The 17,953-nt window shown below is 39.6% G+C and overlaps 1 protein-coding gene and 1 long non-coding RNA gene across 7 annotated transcripts in view; one reads left to right on the plus strand and one right to left on the minus strand.

Moving 5' to 3' along the window:
* Positions 1-8,783, plus strand: part of LOC117397411 (neural cell adhesion molecule 1-like) — a 157,459-nt gene extending 148,676 nt beyond the window's left edge. For 3 of the 6 annotated variants that reach the window (XM_059009649.1, XM_059009651.1, XM_059009652.1), the window contains 3 exons: positions 320-436; positions 1,621-2,310; positions 5,506-8,783. In XM_059009649.1, coding sequence (XP_058865632.1) covers positions 320-436; positions 1,621-2,310; positions 5,506-5,626 — 928 coding nt within the window. In that variant the 3' untranslated portion in view covers positions 5,627-8,783. The remainder of the gene's footprint in view (positions 1-319; positions 437-1,620; positions 2,311-5,505) is intronic. The other 3 variants (XM_059009653.1, XM_059009654.1, XM_059009655.1) reach the window with 1 other exon arrangement.
* Positions 8,784-8,936: 153 nt separating this feature from the next.
* On the minus strand, positions 8,937-10,454 carry LOC131707284 (uncharacterized). The gene is made up of 3 exons (XR_009311081.1): positions 10,075-10,454; positions 9,619-9,672; positions 8,937-9,293 (listed from the first exon to the last, which is right to left on the minus strand). It is a non-coding gene; the product is annotated as an uncharacterized LOC131707284 (long non-coding RNA).
* Positions 10,455-17,953: the final 7,499 nt, after the last annotated feature.

Raw genomic sequence — 17,953 nt, forward strand, 5'->3', positions numbered from 1 at the left:
AGTAGTTTTATTGCACTTACTCTAAACTTATTTAAATACGAATATTGCACTGTAACCCTGTACTGCCCTGTAACACCTGTAAGTCGCCTTGGATAAAGGCATCTGCCAAATACATAAATAATAATTAAACACTGCTTCCCAAAAAGTGATCAGCAACAATCCAGATATTTAATGTGTACTCATACGGTAAGCTCATTCTAGTGCAGTGCAGTGTGTTTAATTTGATATTCTTCGTTATTTTGGGTAGGTTAAGGGGCTAAGCAGACTGTGTACAGTGGTTTCCGGTTAAGGGGCTAAGCAGAGTTGTGTTTCTCTACAGCAAAGACGAATCGAAGGAGCCCATTGTGGAGGTGCGGACCGAGGATGAACACACACCAAATCATGATGGGGGAAACCTGACCGAACCCAACGAGACCACCCCGCTGACTGAGCCAGAGTAAGCACACCACACACCCCTCTTCAATTCAACTGCCTTTAAGTTACAACCCCCTGAAAGGGTCTCTCAAAATGGAGTGCATCACCGCACTGTCACGACAAGCCGGAACCAGGGGTGGCTCGTCAGTGAATGAATAACCTTATTATTCCAGCTCGGTTCAAAGGAAGCAAACGCTTCCAAACGACTCGATTCTTAATCGCCTTGGTTTCCTCAACATTGTGAACTCAAGGAAGGGTATTAAAATGTATTCATTGGCGGCGCTGATCCCATTGCAGTTGGGTAAAGTATATTTTGCCAGGGCTATACAGTAGTGATCTTTTCTTGATTCGTATCTGTGCTCTCATAGACAGTGGGACAGATTTGTACTGGGCCCTGGATGTAAACTGGTTAACTCTCCAATGTGTTTAAGAATAACTATTATATTAGGTTCTCTAAAGGGGTGGCACCAATCCACAAAAATATATGTGACTGCATATGGTAGCTGTAAAGGTGTTAAAAAAAAGTATGAACTATCTGTGATTTTAATCTGTCAAAAAAAAGAATAATAATCCTGATTTTAGAAGCGTTAGCATCTGCTGTTCATTGTTCCTTATTGTGTCATTTTGTTGTTGCTGTTTTTGGCTTTGTGGTTTTGTACAACGTGTCTGTGTTGTGATCAGCCCCAACCATTCCTCTGGTGATACATCCATCAGTGAATTGGTTAAATACAATTATTACAGAGATAACAACAGCCATAGCAGATACGGCAACTGAAAGAAATGATGCCCATATCTACAGGAACACACAATTCAGTGTGGAATTCTGTACAGGCACATCAGTCTGTGTAAAACTGCTAGCGATTCTGCGACAACCAGTAACGCCTTAATCGATGCACATTCTAGAACGGGAAAGCCAGCCGCTAGTTTGGTTCGATTCGCAGGGAGAGCTGCGTCTGTTTTAGCTGTTTGCTATGGCTGTGATATTAACCCTTTGCCTTATGTGTATTCCTTCCCCTTGGGCTTACCAAAAGCTTCTTGCTTGCTTAGCTTCCTGTGCTTATGACTTGTTCCTCGTGCTTTCTGACTTGCATGCGACACTCACGCACTCACTCACTCACGCACGCTGTGTGTTTGTGCCTTGGCCCCTTTTTTTCTCTGTCACTGCTGCTATATTGTCTTTCTCTCTTCTACTCCTATCCTCCACAGGCACCCTGCCGACACCACAGCTACTGTTGAGGACATGATCCCTTCTGTGGCCACTAACTCCGACACCATCACTGAAACCTTTGCCACTGCCCAGAACAGCCCTTCCAGTGAGACCACCACTCTCACCTCCAGTATAACTGCCCCTGCCTCCACCCCCGTCCAGCAGGCTAGCACACCCAAAGCCGGAGTCACCTCTCCAACCTCTCCTGCACCTGCTTCCACTGAAGCTGCATCCAAGGTTGCCCCGCTGGTGGACCTCAGCGATGCCCCAGCTCCCAACAGCCCAGCAGCTCCTAGTCCAAATCCCACCAATGCTCCTAAAGCCCCAACCGCCACCAAGACTCAAGCTCCCACGGCCCCTCCAGAGGCAGTCTCCATCCCCACTCCCACGGCCGAGCCCCCGAAACCAAAAACTGAAGCCGTCAAGAGCCCCGAAAACGAAGCGGCGCAGCCCAACGCGGTGAAGAGCCCAACCGAGGCAGCCAAGAACCCCACCAGCCCGAAAAACCCATCTGCCCCCGACAGCAACGCGAAGCCCTCCCAGAACGAAGACTTTCGAGTGGACCTTGACCTCGCAAAGGATGTTTTCGCTGTCTGGGGAAACGATCCTCCTCCTGCTGTCAATCAGGCTGCTGTGCCGGCCCCGGCCGCTGCAGACTCCACTAAGCCATCCACTCCAGCCAAGGACGAGTATGGCCTCTTCTCAGTCTTGTAGTGTGTTGAATGTCATGTTTGTTCTAGTGTCTTTATTTGCCTGGTCTCGTCTGTCTTTGTGTCACGTTGTATGCTTGTGAGGGCGTTTTTCTTTTGTTGTTGTTCACTAATTTCACAGCATGGTCACCAGGCGGAGGGATAGGGCCCTTGCACATTGTTCTGCCTGTATGTGTGTCTCACTACTGGAACTAATAACTAAACACTAACGACAGCCAGGAAGTTAGTTTATTTAAGTCACCTTACACAGTCTTTTTTTTGTGTAAAGCCAAGAAGCTATATTATAGGTATATTTTCTTATGAGAATTTCAAGAAACCCCCCCTCTCCCCCTCTTACAAACTTTTGCAACGAGGAATAATTCCAGAAAATGTTCTGACTTCATTAACAACACCTGGGGGGTTATCCAGGATTACCGTATATAGGAGGTCGCTGCAATGCAAGATGGTTCCCTAGTGCTGTAAAAGGCTCTAATAAAATCTGCTCAAATCAACCCTGTAACAAGAGCAGTGTTTCTCTGAAGAGCTGACAGGAGTCACAACTGCAGGTTCATTCGTCTGTTGTCCAGATTCATGCTTAATGAGTTTCTGATTGGGAACTTTGGTCAAGTGCAATGGTTACGGCTAGGTGTTAATGCCATTTGAATGTGTTTTTTTTTTGTAATCTTTCTCTGATGGTACCTTCCCAGAAATCAGCATTAATTTCAGTTTTATTATCCCTTAAGTCTTGCTGCCAGGTTTAGTGTAGCATTTAAAATTTAAGGAAAAAAAATAAATAAATAAATGTTACATTTTACAAAATGTATACGAAACAACTTCTGAGCCCTCAAAAAAAAAGTTTTGTTAATGTTAAGTTTCCTTTCAGAAAACAAATGGAAAATGCAGCAAACAAAAGCACTGAAAATCAAGGTGCTCAATTACAAATGTTATAAATTAAAATACACAACTGTTAAAGATTATACAGGGAGAATATTTGTAGAAGTAATTTCCCAGCATGTCTGTGTCTTTCTGAGTAATATTAACTGAATGAATGCATTAGTCTTTGAGTGGACTTTTTTTTCCAGCAAAAGGACTAAAGATGTTTGTATTTATTTTTATTATTCTCAAAGGCAACTGATATATTTTGAGTGTAATCACAGAAACTGATATAACCACATACTCGATTGTAAATAACACAGAGGATCTTCCCTATACACTTACTGGGACTGCTTGTTGAATTACATTATCTTCTCTACCTAGTCGTAGAAAAACATTTCATTAATGCTGAATAGGATTTAGAAAAAACAAAACAGCCGACGTGACCAGATTTCTAAAGAGAAAATGATAGAGCACTAAAACTATTAAAAACATCACAAATGTATTTTGTATTGTTTGGGATCGGTCTCAGATTGAAAAGCGACTGTTTTAAACATCTCATTTACTTGGCATGCTTATTGTCCTTTCTTGTCATGTCTTTGTTAGGTCCCTTGGCACACATTTCTTTTTTATTTACTATCTGGAAAGTGCCTTCCAACATCAGTGAGGCAGATCCATTCTAATGCGCCCTGGGCATTCACTTCAACCACGAAAAAAAGCCTTTTTCCTTCTTTTGTTTCCAATTCTTCCTGCACACAGGAGAAGCCATGATACAGCTTCACAATAGTTAGACTACAAGAGGCTTTAAATGGGATTGAATCTACAAGTAAAGGACTCGTTTAATTAGAGAACCCTGAGCTTGCATGGATTTATTCCAAGCAGTTTGTGTGCATTGTTCACCTAAAAGCATCAAAATATCATGTAGGGTAAAACTCATTTCTGAACTGGAGAAGCAGACGTACCCCCTTTTACAGCTTATCCAAGATGCCACCCCGTGCATTGTTCTAAAAACAACACTTTATATGAATAGTCATTACCGGGGTACAGTTTGTGTGTTTGTGATTCGTAAGTTCAGTTTAGACTTACTGTAACAAGTCCTTTTGTGCTGTTGGAACAGCATCACTTTGCAGTCGACGCATTCAAGAGATGGCATCTTTCATAGAGCAAGCTGACAGCCTGCACACAGTGCACTGCTTTATAGAAACATGATATTCATTTCAGGCGGACGTGTTTCAGTACAATGGATAATGAACGTATGGACCAGGAAAGGCTATTGAATCAATGAATAGAACCTGGTACTCAAGTGGTGACCGTAAATCCATGAAGTACCTCGTTCAGGCCAAGAAGCCTCACGCAGGCCGCAGAACACGCAACCGTGAAAGCAGTTCCCAAAACATCAAACTAAAAAGTGCTAAAAACTATAACTGCAGACAGTTACAAAGATCTACCTAGAAAACTGCTGTTTAGATGATTAAACGTTCTGTCGTGTAAATGGCTGACACCCTTAAGGCAAGTGCATAACAAAAAAAACATTTAAAATATAATGCATAGATCAGAAAATCAACTGGAAGGAGCAATCTTATTCAGAGCAGTGGGTCCTGCTGTTCTTCCACGTTCGTTCCTGTTTTGTTTTTGTCTTAGTCGCGGATGCAGTCATTAACTTGTTATGGGAAACAGGCATCTGCAGGGAGACTGTCATTTGTATCCCAGTATCCCAGCATGAAGTCCCCTCTAAATACTTTGCCACACAGCCATTAGGTTTCATCAATCAACATTTTCCACCCCGGCGTTACAATGTGTCAGTTTTGCAGCGTAAGCTTAAAGGTATCTTTAGTAAAGCAGGATCATTGCCAGTTTTTTTTTCTTTATTTTCTTGTTAGTTTGTCTTGTCCACATAGGCAAATAGGAAAATCAATTCTCAGTTTCATAGTATCCCACTTCATCTGCTCTATACTGAACTGCAGGTTCTGCAGAGGCACATTTAAATGATATGTAGTGGCTAATCAGAGCTTTCTCCAGTGCAAGTTGAAGGAAAAACAAAACCAGCAATAAATTCACAAAGTTGTGTCTTGCTAGTTTTGTAGCGTTATGTTTATTCTTCCTCCTTATAAAACAAACTGGGGGCAGTCTTTGCTTGCTCCGTTATACGCCAAAGCTAACAAAGTGGGAAAGTGCATTTCTGTTTCTGAATTATTATTTTTTTCCCCCAGTGCGAAAGTAAATTGTCCCTTTCCCAGACGAAAAAGAGGAAAGATTGATTTTTTTTTGGTTTTTAAATTGAGCTACTAAATGTTCCAATTTCTTTGCATTTCTCCTAAACAGGAAGGTCCTAGTAGAGGAAAAAACTAACCCGGAGGAGGCCGAGATCAAGAAGCCTGTGGCCGAAGTGAAAACAGTCCCCAATGAAGCCACCCAAACAAACGGCAACGAGAGCAAAGCATGAACCAACGTCGGGAGAGAAAACTGTACGAACGAAGACACGTAGAATTACACACGAGCATCATCATCATCATCATAATAATCAAAACAAGGGGTTTTCTTCAGTGTCTTTATTATTATTTCTCAGACAAACAAAAAAGAAACCCGTTCTCCTGTTTGTAGATTTGTAGAAGGGAAATCCAGTCGTGTGCACTTGCAATTGTGTGTGTTTATTTGTTTTATAAAAAAAATAAAAAAAAGTGAAACTCTCTCTTCAACTTCAACTGGCATGCCGATTGCAAGTCAGGCTGCAGACATTTCTTTTTGTTTTGTTTTGTTTATTTGAGACTGCTTGTTATGAGAGGCACTGCATTGCTAGGATTGCAAGGGATACTGGAGATCTGCCCCACTGTCAGTTTAATTGAGTAAACACAGCTTTAGAAAGAGGAACATTGTGTGCTTATACCATTCCTATACCTGGGCTTTCATCCAGATACTCACTGTTTGTTTGCTCTTATTAAAATGAAGGATTGAATGAAAATTTGGCTTTGGATATATATATATATATATATATATATATAGTTCCAATTCGCAGTCTCGTTTTTTGCCAATTTACATTTTTCTGTGTTTATGTGTTTACAGGGCACGATTGTTTTTCATTTTTTTAAACAAACAAAAAAGAAAAGTTTAAATGTAAAAGTAACTGCCTTTTTATTTTATTTTTGTATTATTTTCTGGGACTTTTTAGATTATTAGACCATAGGTTAGCATGCTTACAGTTTTTTTTTTCAATTTTCCCCATTTATGAACACCATGCTTGCTGTTTTACCATATATATATGTACACATACACACACAGGATGATTAGAAAGTGCGTTTACCACATCAATGATATGGAGCGTTGAGATGGTAAACATACTTTCTACCCTGTGTGTCTATGTATGTGTGTCTTTATATATATCTATGAAATCATTTCTTTTGACACAACTTAAAAAACCACACCGGTTAGCTCTACATAAATACATAGAGAAACGTTTCATACACTTCATTTGTATTGCTGTTGCTCTCCTTTTAATTTCTCAAAGGCGCCTCGTCTCACTGAAAATGGCGGTTGTATAGACCGGGCTGGTCCACACAAGGAACTTACCATAGAACCCAAGCATTGGCTTTTACAGGTGGGCCACAGTTGCTTAACTACAGCAGACTTTGACAGTTAAACATTAAACAAAATGGAGTAAAGGTGGGTATATCCACTTTATGTCCAGCAGAGCGGCGCTGTAGCACACTAGTATTTATACAGTACAATCTTCAAGGTATTGAGTCTGTAAAGCTGTAGCAGTCAACATACGGCAGCAAAATAAACCTGAAGTATCCCGACTTTGCCATTAGAAATATGGTAGACGTTTCAGTGCGACTAAAGAAGCCATGGGGAAGGTGGATGAACGCCTTCCTCTTGCAGTGGGAGAGACTATCCCCCTTTTAAGCCTCTTTTAGATTTATTTATTAAGGGAACAATAACACATGTGCAGTAAGTGTAAGGGTCCTGAGAGAGTTTGGGATCTGTTGTTCTATCATCAATTACACCTTAAAATGGCAACCAAATGTTTTTTAAGTCTGTTTTTACATATAAAATGCAATGCTGCAAGGCGACATTATTAAAACCGTGACGTTCTGGTATAGATTCTGGGGGTTCAAAGATAAGATCAGCGACCAGCCCTTTTTTTTTTTTTTTTTTGTACAGTATATTTCTGAGATTTTCTTTCATTCTTTTAAAACTGCTTATGCACTGTGAATGTGTGAATATCCTAGTGTGAATAAAATGTGTTCTTTGTCCTAGTATTTGAAAAACTACAGCATAGTTTGGTTGTGAAAGGTTTAGCGGATAGTACAGAAAATTTTAAAAAAAGAAAATTTTTCGATAACATCACGGGGAAACAAACAACAAAAAAAAATCGCCTTCAAAATGTTTTGGTTACGGCATGCACTTCACTTTCTTTGTGTTTGCCTGGTAATGCAGAGACTCAACGGTGAAAGACGGCTGCCTGGTGCCCTGGTCCATTAATTTTACTGTGGGGCCTTCTCTATTTCGTGTGCGTGTGTGTGTGCAGTCTAGGTAACAATAACTGATGGTGTCGCTAGTTTGTAAGTTCAAACTGAAAATGCTGGTCTTGTCATTTTGCTTAATGTGTTTTTGCATACGCTAGGCTCTGGGGGTGAAAATGGAGGTAAACCGTTACATGTACATTTTCTGTGAGGGGCTTGGTACTTGTGTAAAATGTCTCAATTCAATTCGGAAGTGAATTTCAGGTCCCCAGCTTGCGTGTATATATACACTCTGCTGGACCTCAAGCTACTGGAGATTTTAAACTAGGTTGGACCACTAGCTTTGTGATACTCCCATCACAGCCCTTTTCACAGAGGCTGGCACAATGGGAGATGACGAGAGCCACCCTGGACAGTAGAATGTGTCTCCTCCTATTGCTGTGAAATAGATTGGCGGTTTAGTTCAGTCCTGTGCTTGAGAAGTAGACACAGTCTGGAAAAGACTAGAAAAGCTAAATGGTTGTTGTTTTTCATTATTGTTGTTTTTACAAAGCCAGCATCAAGCCCCAAACTGAAGTATGTTTCTGTAGTCTGGACAGCATGTTCTGACGTGATTTGTTTTGTCCGCACAGACGTTCATGCACCATTGTGCCGAATCTCTCGTGGTTCTATCATTCCATTAGTTTTCTATTGCCACGGAAGATGGTTATCTGTGTTTAACTGCCATCAATGTGGGACCAAGTTTATTGTGATTTGACACAGGCCTTCGAACCAATGTATTGTGCCATGAAGCGATTTGTTAGGAACAAGATCAAAGTGAAATGCTCCTGATTTATAAGCCAAATGCTATCCTAAGAAACGGAATGGCTGTTGTTGTCCTTGTTGTTTTAGAAAATCCGAAGACACTAGTCCCTTTTTAAGGACCTTGTCGAGTTACCCAGAAACCTCCATTCTCACCCCTACCCAACATTCCCTGCTTTTGGGGCCTTCTTTCTTGAATACAACTTTTTACTGCGTGAAGCATTGGTGCCACCTTTCTGTCCACTGCCCCTGGTGTAAATACTGAGTACTAACCAAGACATTTTGACTTTGCATTCTGTCAGAATACTTGTGTTCAATAAAAGTTACAAAATAAAAACAGTGGTTGCTTACTGTGTGTCTGTTTCACCCCTCTCTGCGTTTTACTTTAGATTTTTAGTTTTTAATTTTTATTTTGTTTTTCTGATGCCCCCACGTAGTTTTAAAATGAACAGACATTATTATAGTATGATGTTTTCACTTTATTATGGCATGGTCACAATTATTTTCTATTTTACTGCTCTGCCCCTTGATAAAATAAATTATAAAACATAACATTTTTTCACCTATGTGCATTAAAAAAAAAAGAAAAAGCCTGTCATTAAAAAGATGTGCAGGAAAAAATAAAAAGTACATTCTTCTCAGTCCAGATTCTTTTTTAAATGACTCGTGAGCTGTGAGAGGCAGTTTACAGAAGCCTGGAATTGGCCGCTGGCTTTCTTTCTGAGTCTGTTCAGGGACGGCGGCTGTAATGAAGAATCGGGATACCTCTGCAGTGCTCTCCGGGGGCACTGAGATCCTGCCAGTGGAAATTCTGCAGCAGAACTGCCCTTCAAAAATCTCTGCTGAAGACTAAAACACATCCCGTGATATTAAGTTATAGTTAAACCCAGATACGGCAAGGAAAATACAGTATAAGAGCGAAAACTGCGACCGTAACATCTTTAGCATTGCATTTCCACATCGTCCACGCTTCATTTAAGTGGCAGTGAATACACGTTTATTGGTATGGTATGATACAGATATTATGTATTATGTTTAATGAAGTTCTTCATCTTTATTGGTATTAAATTCACCTTTTGCGGGACTATACAGTATATATAAAGTTAATTTGATTACCAGTAGTGATAAACATGAAAGTTATTTAAATATGTAGAACTGATTTATTAATACTTACTACAGCGCCGTTTTCTTAAACTCCTGCATTCTTCACATGTTCCACTAGAGGGCGCTGTTGAGGGACATGCACAATTATTTCTGCACAGGCGCAATGGTATACTATGGAATCACTGAAGGGACAGTATACTAACCCGTAACGTAATTAAGCACTTTTTTTATACAGAGTTATACATGCATGGAATAGCCTACCAGGTCAAGTAGTCAGATCTAAAACACTGGGGACGTTTAACAAAAGACTGGTACAGAGAGTAATTTTTTAGGGGCATGCAAACTATCCCTGTAGCTACAGTTACATATGGGAAATGTAAATAAGATGGAAACTATAGTAAATGCCAAAGAATAGCATTGCAATATAACATTGAAAATAACATCAGTACAGGTCTTTAATAATCATTTAAAATGCTATGATGATTAAGCACACCCACACAACCCGGAGACTACGGAGTGTACTTACCCGCCCTGTGTGAATTAATCCGTCTTCGCATGCGTTGTGTAATTTAAAATTCTGAAAGAACTGCCTTGAATTGTGCCCAGGTTATGTTTAATCTACCTGCTTTTGTCTCGTTTATTAACAGACTTGTGTCTTTATCGTCCGCCACCAGGGGGCGCTCTGGTGCTATTGTAAGACCTCAACGCACCTGGAGCACAACTAACAATGTGTTCGTTTCCATAACCTTCTGAGCACACGGCGGGGAATTCCAGAAATGACAATCGTAGGTGTATACTGGTCAGCATTGGTGATTTACTGATCGTACTGCTTCACCGACAAATGCTAGGCTATGATGTCACCCACATGCAAGATATTATGAAGTCCTGATATAAGGTTGGTCGCATATTGTCCTGCTAACTGCAAATGCACTCTAGGTCAATATTGCACTATAGGTGAATACTGTAGATAAATCATACGTTGAACGAGCTTGCATAGTGAGTCGTAGCAATAAATATTTCTTCTGAGATTATTTCAGTGTTAACTAAATTTAAAATTGATTCCCGGAATATTCACTAGGTGGCGCCAAAAGTCCACTTGCTTGTTTAATGTGTGGTCGTGCTGTTGCCGCATGAGAAGGAAGCAACTGAAATACCTCGGGAAGACTAGATAGATTGACAATATCCAAACACTTAGAGGATGGCAAATATGTTCATTAATTAATGAATGTATACACATCTAAGAATAAATCTTAAAATGAACACAAAATAAATCAAATGAGAATGATCAAATATATGTAGAATTCAGAAATAAGGAGATATATATATATATATATATATATATATATATATATATATATATATATATATATATATATATATATATATATATATATCTCCTTATTTCTGAATTCTACATATATTTGATCATTCTCATTTGATATATATATATATATATATATATATATATATATATATATATATATATATATATGTTCTTAAATGCAAGGTATTTTTAAAATGGCATTTCCTAGAATTAAAACCTGTTTATCTTAATATAATTAAAAATTCTTAATTGCTTAAACACAGCTTCTTTTAAAGATAAAAACGTAAGTTACTGTAAATAACCATGCAGTATCTGTACAGAACGCATCTAGGTGCATATCTGTCCTTGCATTTGTCTGTCTCTCTGTCACACTTTCTTGTTACATGTATCTTGGGAAGTTATTCCACATACTGTGATATGCTTTACTGTGTTACTTCCAGCTCATTGGTGTAAGGGTTAGGGTTAAACTTTTAAAGTTAAACACATTTTAGTTTTTTTAATTCTATTCTTTACATTCTTTACATCATAGCCTTGAACGTTATCACCGTTCTGATGCCGGCTCTAGTTCTGAATTTGCAGCCGTGGCTGGGGACGAATGTTACTGACCATGCTTGTTATTAGCAGTGCTGTGTTGTTATTATTATGGGGTTCATTCAGGAAATTTGAGTGCTATTCTGGGGTTCCTAAAACAGTACTTGAACACTGGAATTCACTGGTGAGTGAAAATGTTCTCGCTGTGTCTGTGTGACAGGGGGCTCCACAAAGATGTTTGCCTACATTTTTATGATGCCAAATGGTGTCCTCCTGGCTGTGTTTCATGTTCCTTTTTTGGGATCCCATATGGCGTACTGAGCCAGTAAATGTGAGTGCGATTGTTAATGAACCTGAGGCCAACAAAATAAACAACCCCCCCCCCCCCCCCACCCCCACCCAAAGGGACAGGATTCTGCTACAGAGGTCTAGTACAAGTAAGCTTTGTAATATCTGTCAAACGTTGCCAGTCCAAAAAAAGACATGACTTGAAGGACTATGCCAGATGCTTCTAGCATCTGGCAAAAACAAAAGCCCCGGTATTGTCTTACAATAGTGGCTGCAGATAACATGTACAGCTATAGTTTTATTTGTGGTTTACCAACTGGGTACCTCCACACTGGAGTTAGTCTGAACAACTGTGTCGGAGGGGCCGGGTATGAAACGGGGAGCCCTGATTGTTGTATTGCGGTTCAGTTTTGATTCTTGTCATGCTCATTTTTGTATTTATTTCTGTTGATTTTTCCCTCACTATACAACTTGTAATGCTTCTCACCCGAATCACAAACAAGAACGTCTGTAAGTGTTCTACGACAAACAGCAGCGAATATACCACAAAACAAATAAACCACAGTGAAACAGCCAATCAAATACAGAGAGCCATCAGAAAAGAAAAAAAACAAAAAACCACCTTATCAGCAAGTTCAGTCTGCCCAGCAGCAAACTTTACTGGCAGGAATTCAGCATGCAGCTGAAGACCCCTTGCACAGCATGGAAATAGAGATCCCTAAACGGCAGGAAAACAGCTGCATTGTCAGTAAAGGTAAGATAAACATATAGTGCCTTTCTGATGCAATGCTAAATACAAATGCACCACAAGCATCTATCAGCCCCTGTCATACTTTACCCCTTAGTTAAAGAACCTCTGATCAGGGTTCGAAAATACTGTTTTCATATACAAGAATCATGTAATAGTTACACTATCATAACACGTTATAGGATAAAAAACATTTCGAAGAGTATTATCATTCAGTGTTTTTTCTAATCTAATCTATAACTGGTAATTGCATCATTTATAACGCAGGTTGTGCACAACCTCCTATAAGTGAAACAGCTGTGATTTCATTAAGTGTAATCATAGCATTATATATTGTGACCCTTGTAAATAAGAGCACAGTGTAAAATAGGGCATGTGATCACAGTGCTGTTTATTAATTTCAAATAATAAGAATTACTGGCAGAATGAATGGACAAAGGCTTTACTAATTTTAAGAAATTAAATTAATGAGTTTGCAGTAGAGCTATGGCCAAAAGTTCATTTAGACATCATTTAAACAACAACAAAAAAAAAAACTATATGAACATTTTTCATCTTTTATTTAACATCATGTAATCAAAGAATCTACAAAATGATACAGCAAAGGTCTACCGGAAGCCATTGCAGTAGTACAGTGTTTCCTGTTAGATTTCGAAATGCCACATTTATCCATTTGTGTCAGTATGTGGAAAACTACAAAGCGTTATGTAATTCAATATGTTAACGTAACCTTATTCAGCAGGCTTCATTGGGCTTTATGAAGCACAATGAGTTAATGTTATAGGGTGATGCAAAACATTTGGCCATAGCGGTATGCTTGTTTCACTTTGAGTGTGGTGTTAGAAGGTACCAGGAGAGCTATTAACTGCTACAGTATGTCCAGGCCAGATTCCAATGCAGGTCAAGGGTCACAAGGACCCTTACCCTAGTGCATTTCTTTCAAAGGTCTTTAATCCCATCAGCAACACATGAGAACATGTTGGAGCGATCTTAAGAAAATCAGTGTGTGAAAACTGCCTGCCTGCTGGATCATATCTTACAGAGATCAACAGATACTCTTGCAAGCAGAAATATGCTTGGTGGCACAGGCAGAGATTACTGCACAGAGCTGGCTGTAAAGTCGCCTCTGTGTTGAAGATGTTGTTGCTCCTAATGTTCTCTTTAGCTGACTTAAGAAAGCTTTCGCCTTGGGTCCCGTTACCTCCTAATCAGCCCTAAATGCCTCTTAATGACCTCTGTTGCAGGTGTCACTGCAAAAGTAAAAGAATGTTTTAAAATTCCCCTCAGAGAATAGTTAAAAAAAAAAAAAAATACATGAAAATACATTGTGACACATCAAAGAAGAAGTTCTACATCAAACTCTGCAGTCATCACGAAGCTGTCAAACAGTGAGAACACATGCCACTGTTTAAAAATGGCACCAAGATTTGTAAATCAAAAGGCTGATTTCTTTCCGTTTTGAGGGGTGTCTACAGAACAGCAAGTCGAAGCTGCGTTTCTCCAGCAGCGCTTCAGCAGTTTTCAGTATAGCTGGTAGAGACGGTGGGGGTTGAGTTACCCACTGGAATGTCAAGCCACTTTTCCATTAGCTGTTGTTCTTTAATGGGATCCATATGTGCTTTGAATATGACAGAACTGTATAGGATACTGGAAAACCTCTTAGATTACTTATGGTTTGTCAGAGAGATCCTGACCTTGCATAAATAAACTTCCAATCTGGGTACAAGACCTGCCATGCGCTTGACAAAGATTTCCTAAGTGTCAGCTTTGTTCAAATGAACATGCTGAATGATGGAGTCTGGCTTTGCATGTCATTAAGTGACTCTGTCATTCATTTTAAATCGCGATTTTAACTGTTTTAACATCACACAATCGCTATTATCTTGGTCAGATTATTATTTTATTTGTGCTTCCTAATTACATCCTAGCCATGGATCGCCATGTGTTATATTTCACTTGAGAAATCTGTAATTCAGAATGTGTTTCTCTACTGGAAAGCAAACAAATGAATCCCCATAAAAATATACATTTGAAGTAATGTCTATCTGATTAGAAAAATAACTATACCCCCATAAATTGCCAAAAATATTTTAAATAAAGCATTAAAAAAGAATATCTTACAGTATTTCTGTACAGCAGTCTGCACATTTATTAGAAGACCTCAAGATTTGTCATTTATATCCTTCATGAGTCAGTAATCAATGATATAGAAACAATAGGCACTCATGTGTGAAAATGTTCGACCGCTTTGTGCTTTAATTAGGCACCTTAAACAACTTTTAAAAAGCCTCATGCATTTCACCATGTGTGGCTAAGTGTTCCTTTTCTTTTTCTATTTTAAATTAATTGCATGTGTGGCCTATTATAGTCATCAATCAAATTAGATGATCACTGATATGCCTATTTGACAATTTTCCAGGATTTTCAGTCACAGTGGTTTGATTTCATATGCACAACAGAAGCGATGGGGTGTTCGAATACATTTGCACACGACTGTATATTCATACAGAAGGCTTTAAAGAAAGTCTATTTGGAGGAATGCCTCAGTGTATTAGGAAGCATGGTGTTTGTGTACCACATGGTTGCTGTGAGGTCTTCTTGTTTCGTTCATGTTTTCAACCGTCCCAATTTACCATGGATCCAGCTGTCATCTACACTGTGGACTCTTTGGACTTCACAACCACACACTAAAAACATTTTTTCACGTTCACATTTTCACTCAACTTTTTAAGGGACAGTACTGAATAATTAAAGGAGACAGGGCATTCAAAGTACAGCAGTTTCATTAAAAAAGTGCAAAATTTTCTCACAATAAACAGTGAATAAACATCTAAGCTACAAACAAACATTTCTGTCACCTCTGCTGTCCATTTCCACTGGCAAGAAAGACAACAAACAAACAGATTAGCCGCCTCTCACCCCCTGAGAGCCCTCTGGGAAACAACAATGGACAGGCCCAGAACCAGGGCCCAGAGTACAGCTTGACAGGACAGGATGTGGGGAGATGAGATCGATAGATAACCAGAGCCAGGGGGAGAGGGGATAGTTAAATTCTTCTTCTGTAATTGTTTGTTTTAATTGATTCATTCCCCAATTGTTCAAAACACTTTATTTATTGTAAACACACAGTAAAACAACAACAATGACATTGTGGCAGTTTCTATCTAAATGTTGTGTTACAGCTAACATATCCCTCCACTGTTTCTTAATTGGATGTATTGCCGAGTGCTGGAATTTGTTCAGGTTTAAGCCTGTGAACCGTGTCTAAAACAAAATGAATTTTTATTTATATTTCAAGGTTAAACTCCAGTTTTTTAGCTACTGTTGTAGGCATTGATCACATTGACCGCTTGGTCATGTTTAACCCTTGTGTTCTTTCAGTTGGACGCCATTTTGTTGTAAATAATTTTAGCAAGTTTCACAATTCTTTTAATCCACTCAGAAAATCTCCCCTTTCAACTTGTTTCAATAGTGGGTTCTAAATGTCCCGCTCAGCTGTGTTATGTGAGTGAGTGAGTTACTGTAGGAACCTCTAAATGATAAGGATAAATACAAAGGGATATCCATTTATCAAGACAGTAAAACAGGCATTGTTGAGCCTTGGTTGGTTGGTTTGTTTGTTTGTTTCTTGTATTTGTTTTTTTTTCTTCCCCAAATCCTCCAAGATTACCACTAAAATGACCCCTAAGAAGCAGACTAGCGCTTCCTGTCAGTTCTGTTGCCACTATGCACACGTTTTTGTCCCTCTTCAGTGTAATCGTCCTACAACACTAGTTTGAGGTACAGAATATGTCTTGATAGTTTGTACACTTCCTTTATTTACCAACCCACAGTTCAGAACGAAACAGTCGGGTTCCATGGACCTTTGACCTTTGTCCAACAGGATATACTTCCTTCTGCTCTCTGTACCAAAGCCACGAATGATGTGTGTAGAAAGAGCCCTGTTTAAGACACAGGAATCCATTCATTGACTGTTAGGGTCCATACCACTATTTAGACAAATGAATATCATACCTTTCATTACTGGCAGCAGCAGTGGACGCTGTAGCGGTACTATGTGAGTCTGTAAAATTCAACTGCTATATTAGTGTAGGTTAGTCATTTCTAGGCTTGTACTATAGTGTACTGTATATCTCTAATACAGAACATTCCCCTCTTGCTACTCAAACCTTTGATGCTGAAACCTATACAAGACCTAAAGCATACCCCACAAATCAGCCTGCAATTACAGCTGTGGGCTGCTCTACAAAATAGTGCACAAGGGCGTCATCTAACGATGGCCTGCTGTTATACAGCTGGGGCCTGCTGGTGATGCTTCAAAGGGAGCGACTCCACCAGACGAGAAAGGGTTAACCCTACCTGCACCCAGACCAGCAGACCCTTTCCACTGTCCCTCCTGCTCTTCTATGGCGTTTGTGGAGGGAAAGCGGTTTCTTTTAAGCAGAGGTCAGAACTGTCGCCACCCCTGGTTGCCGGTGGCAACCAAAGTATAAAGCTGGTTGTTTTCGACGTATTTGTTTTGAAAACATGGAAGAGCAGGGGACAGGCATAGTTGAGGAACTGTCATTATTCCTTCATTAATCGTTTTATTCGAGTGAAATGAGAAGACACACTTAGGAAATCCAAGCAATACAATGTACTCATTTCAGCGTATGCTGCAGTAACCCCCCCATGTGATAATGGCTAACACTGTCTTAACCTGCACGTGGCTCACTCTCCACATGGCACCATCCACCAAATGCAAATGATACCAGCCAGTGTTTTCAAAGGCCCTTCAAAATCATTTTAAAATCAGTCAGAATAATGACCTGCAATGATCTGAAAATATCCAGATACAGTACATTGATTTGATATTCATCTTGTTCAATAAAAATGATGTTCGCTCTTTGTTTTAAATAACAAATGGGTACCCACAATAAAACAGTGACCCGTAGTGGTTTACTTACAGCTCAGTCAAGACACTTGTCGCATAGCTGCTAAGTAGGTCTGGTTGTGAGTGTAGGTCAGAGAAAATCATCTACCCTGCAAGTACAGACAGCTTTCCGCTGAGGTCTTGTCGTTATCTACTCAGGGAGTCTGTTATTTCCTTCATACACTCAACCAGCTCCAAACTTATTGATAAAATAAACTTTCAAATTGTTTAACTCAACCAGGGTTTAATTTGTTGATTTTTCTCCTTCTCGTGATACGCCTTTGAAATTGCAAAATGAATAAACGCAATATTGATTCGAAACATCACATGTGCCACCTAGAGTAGGGTTTACTCACAGATCCACGATAGGGGCCCGGACCAAAGGTTGGGAACTTAGCTGCTGGGAGAATGTACTGTTAGTCTGTTGGCAGAGTGTTTTCTGAATGTGTTGCTTTGGGTAGTGTTCAGTGAGATACAGTGTGAGGGATTGGAAGTCACTCTGGGTCACAGGGTTTTTGTTTTCTTTCCTTGCTCTGCATGCATTTCTGTTCCGTTTCTATCTGTATTGGTTTTGTCTAGGAAACAGTCCATTTAGATGCGAA

This window comes from Acipenser ruthenus, chromosome 39, assembly GCF_902713425.1.
Source record: "Acipenser ruthenus chromosome 39, fAciRut3.2 maternal haplotype, whole genome shotgun sequence".
Taxonomy (NCBI): Eukaryota; Metazoa; Chordata; class Actinopteri; order Acipenseriformes; family Acipenseridae; genus Acipenser; species Acipenser ruthenus.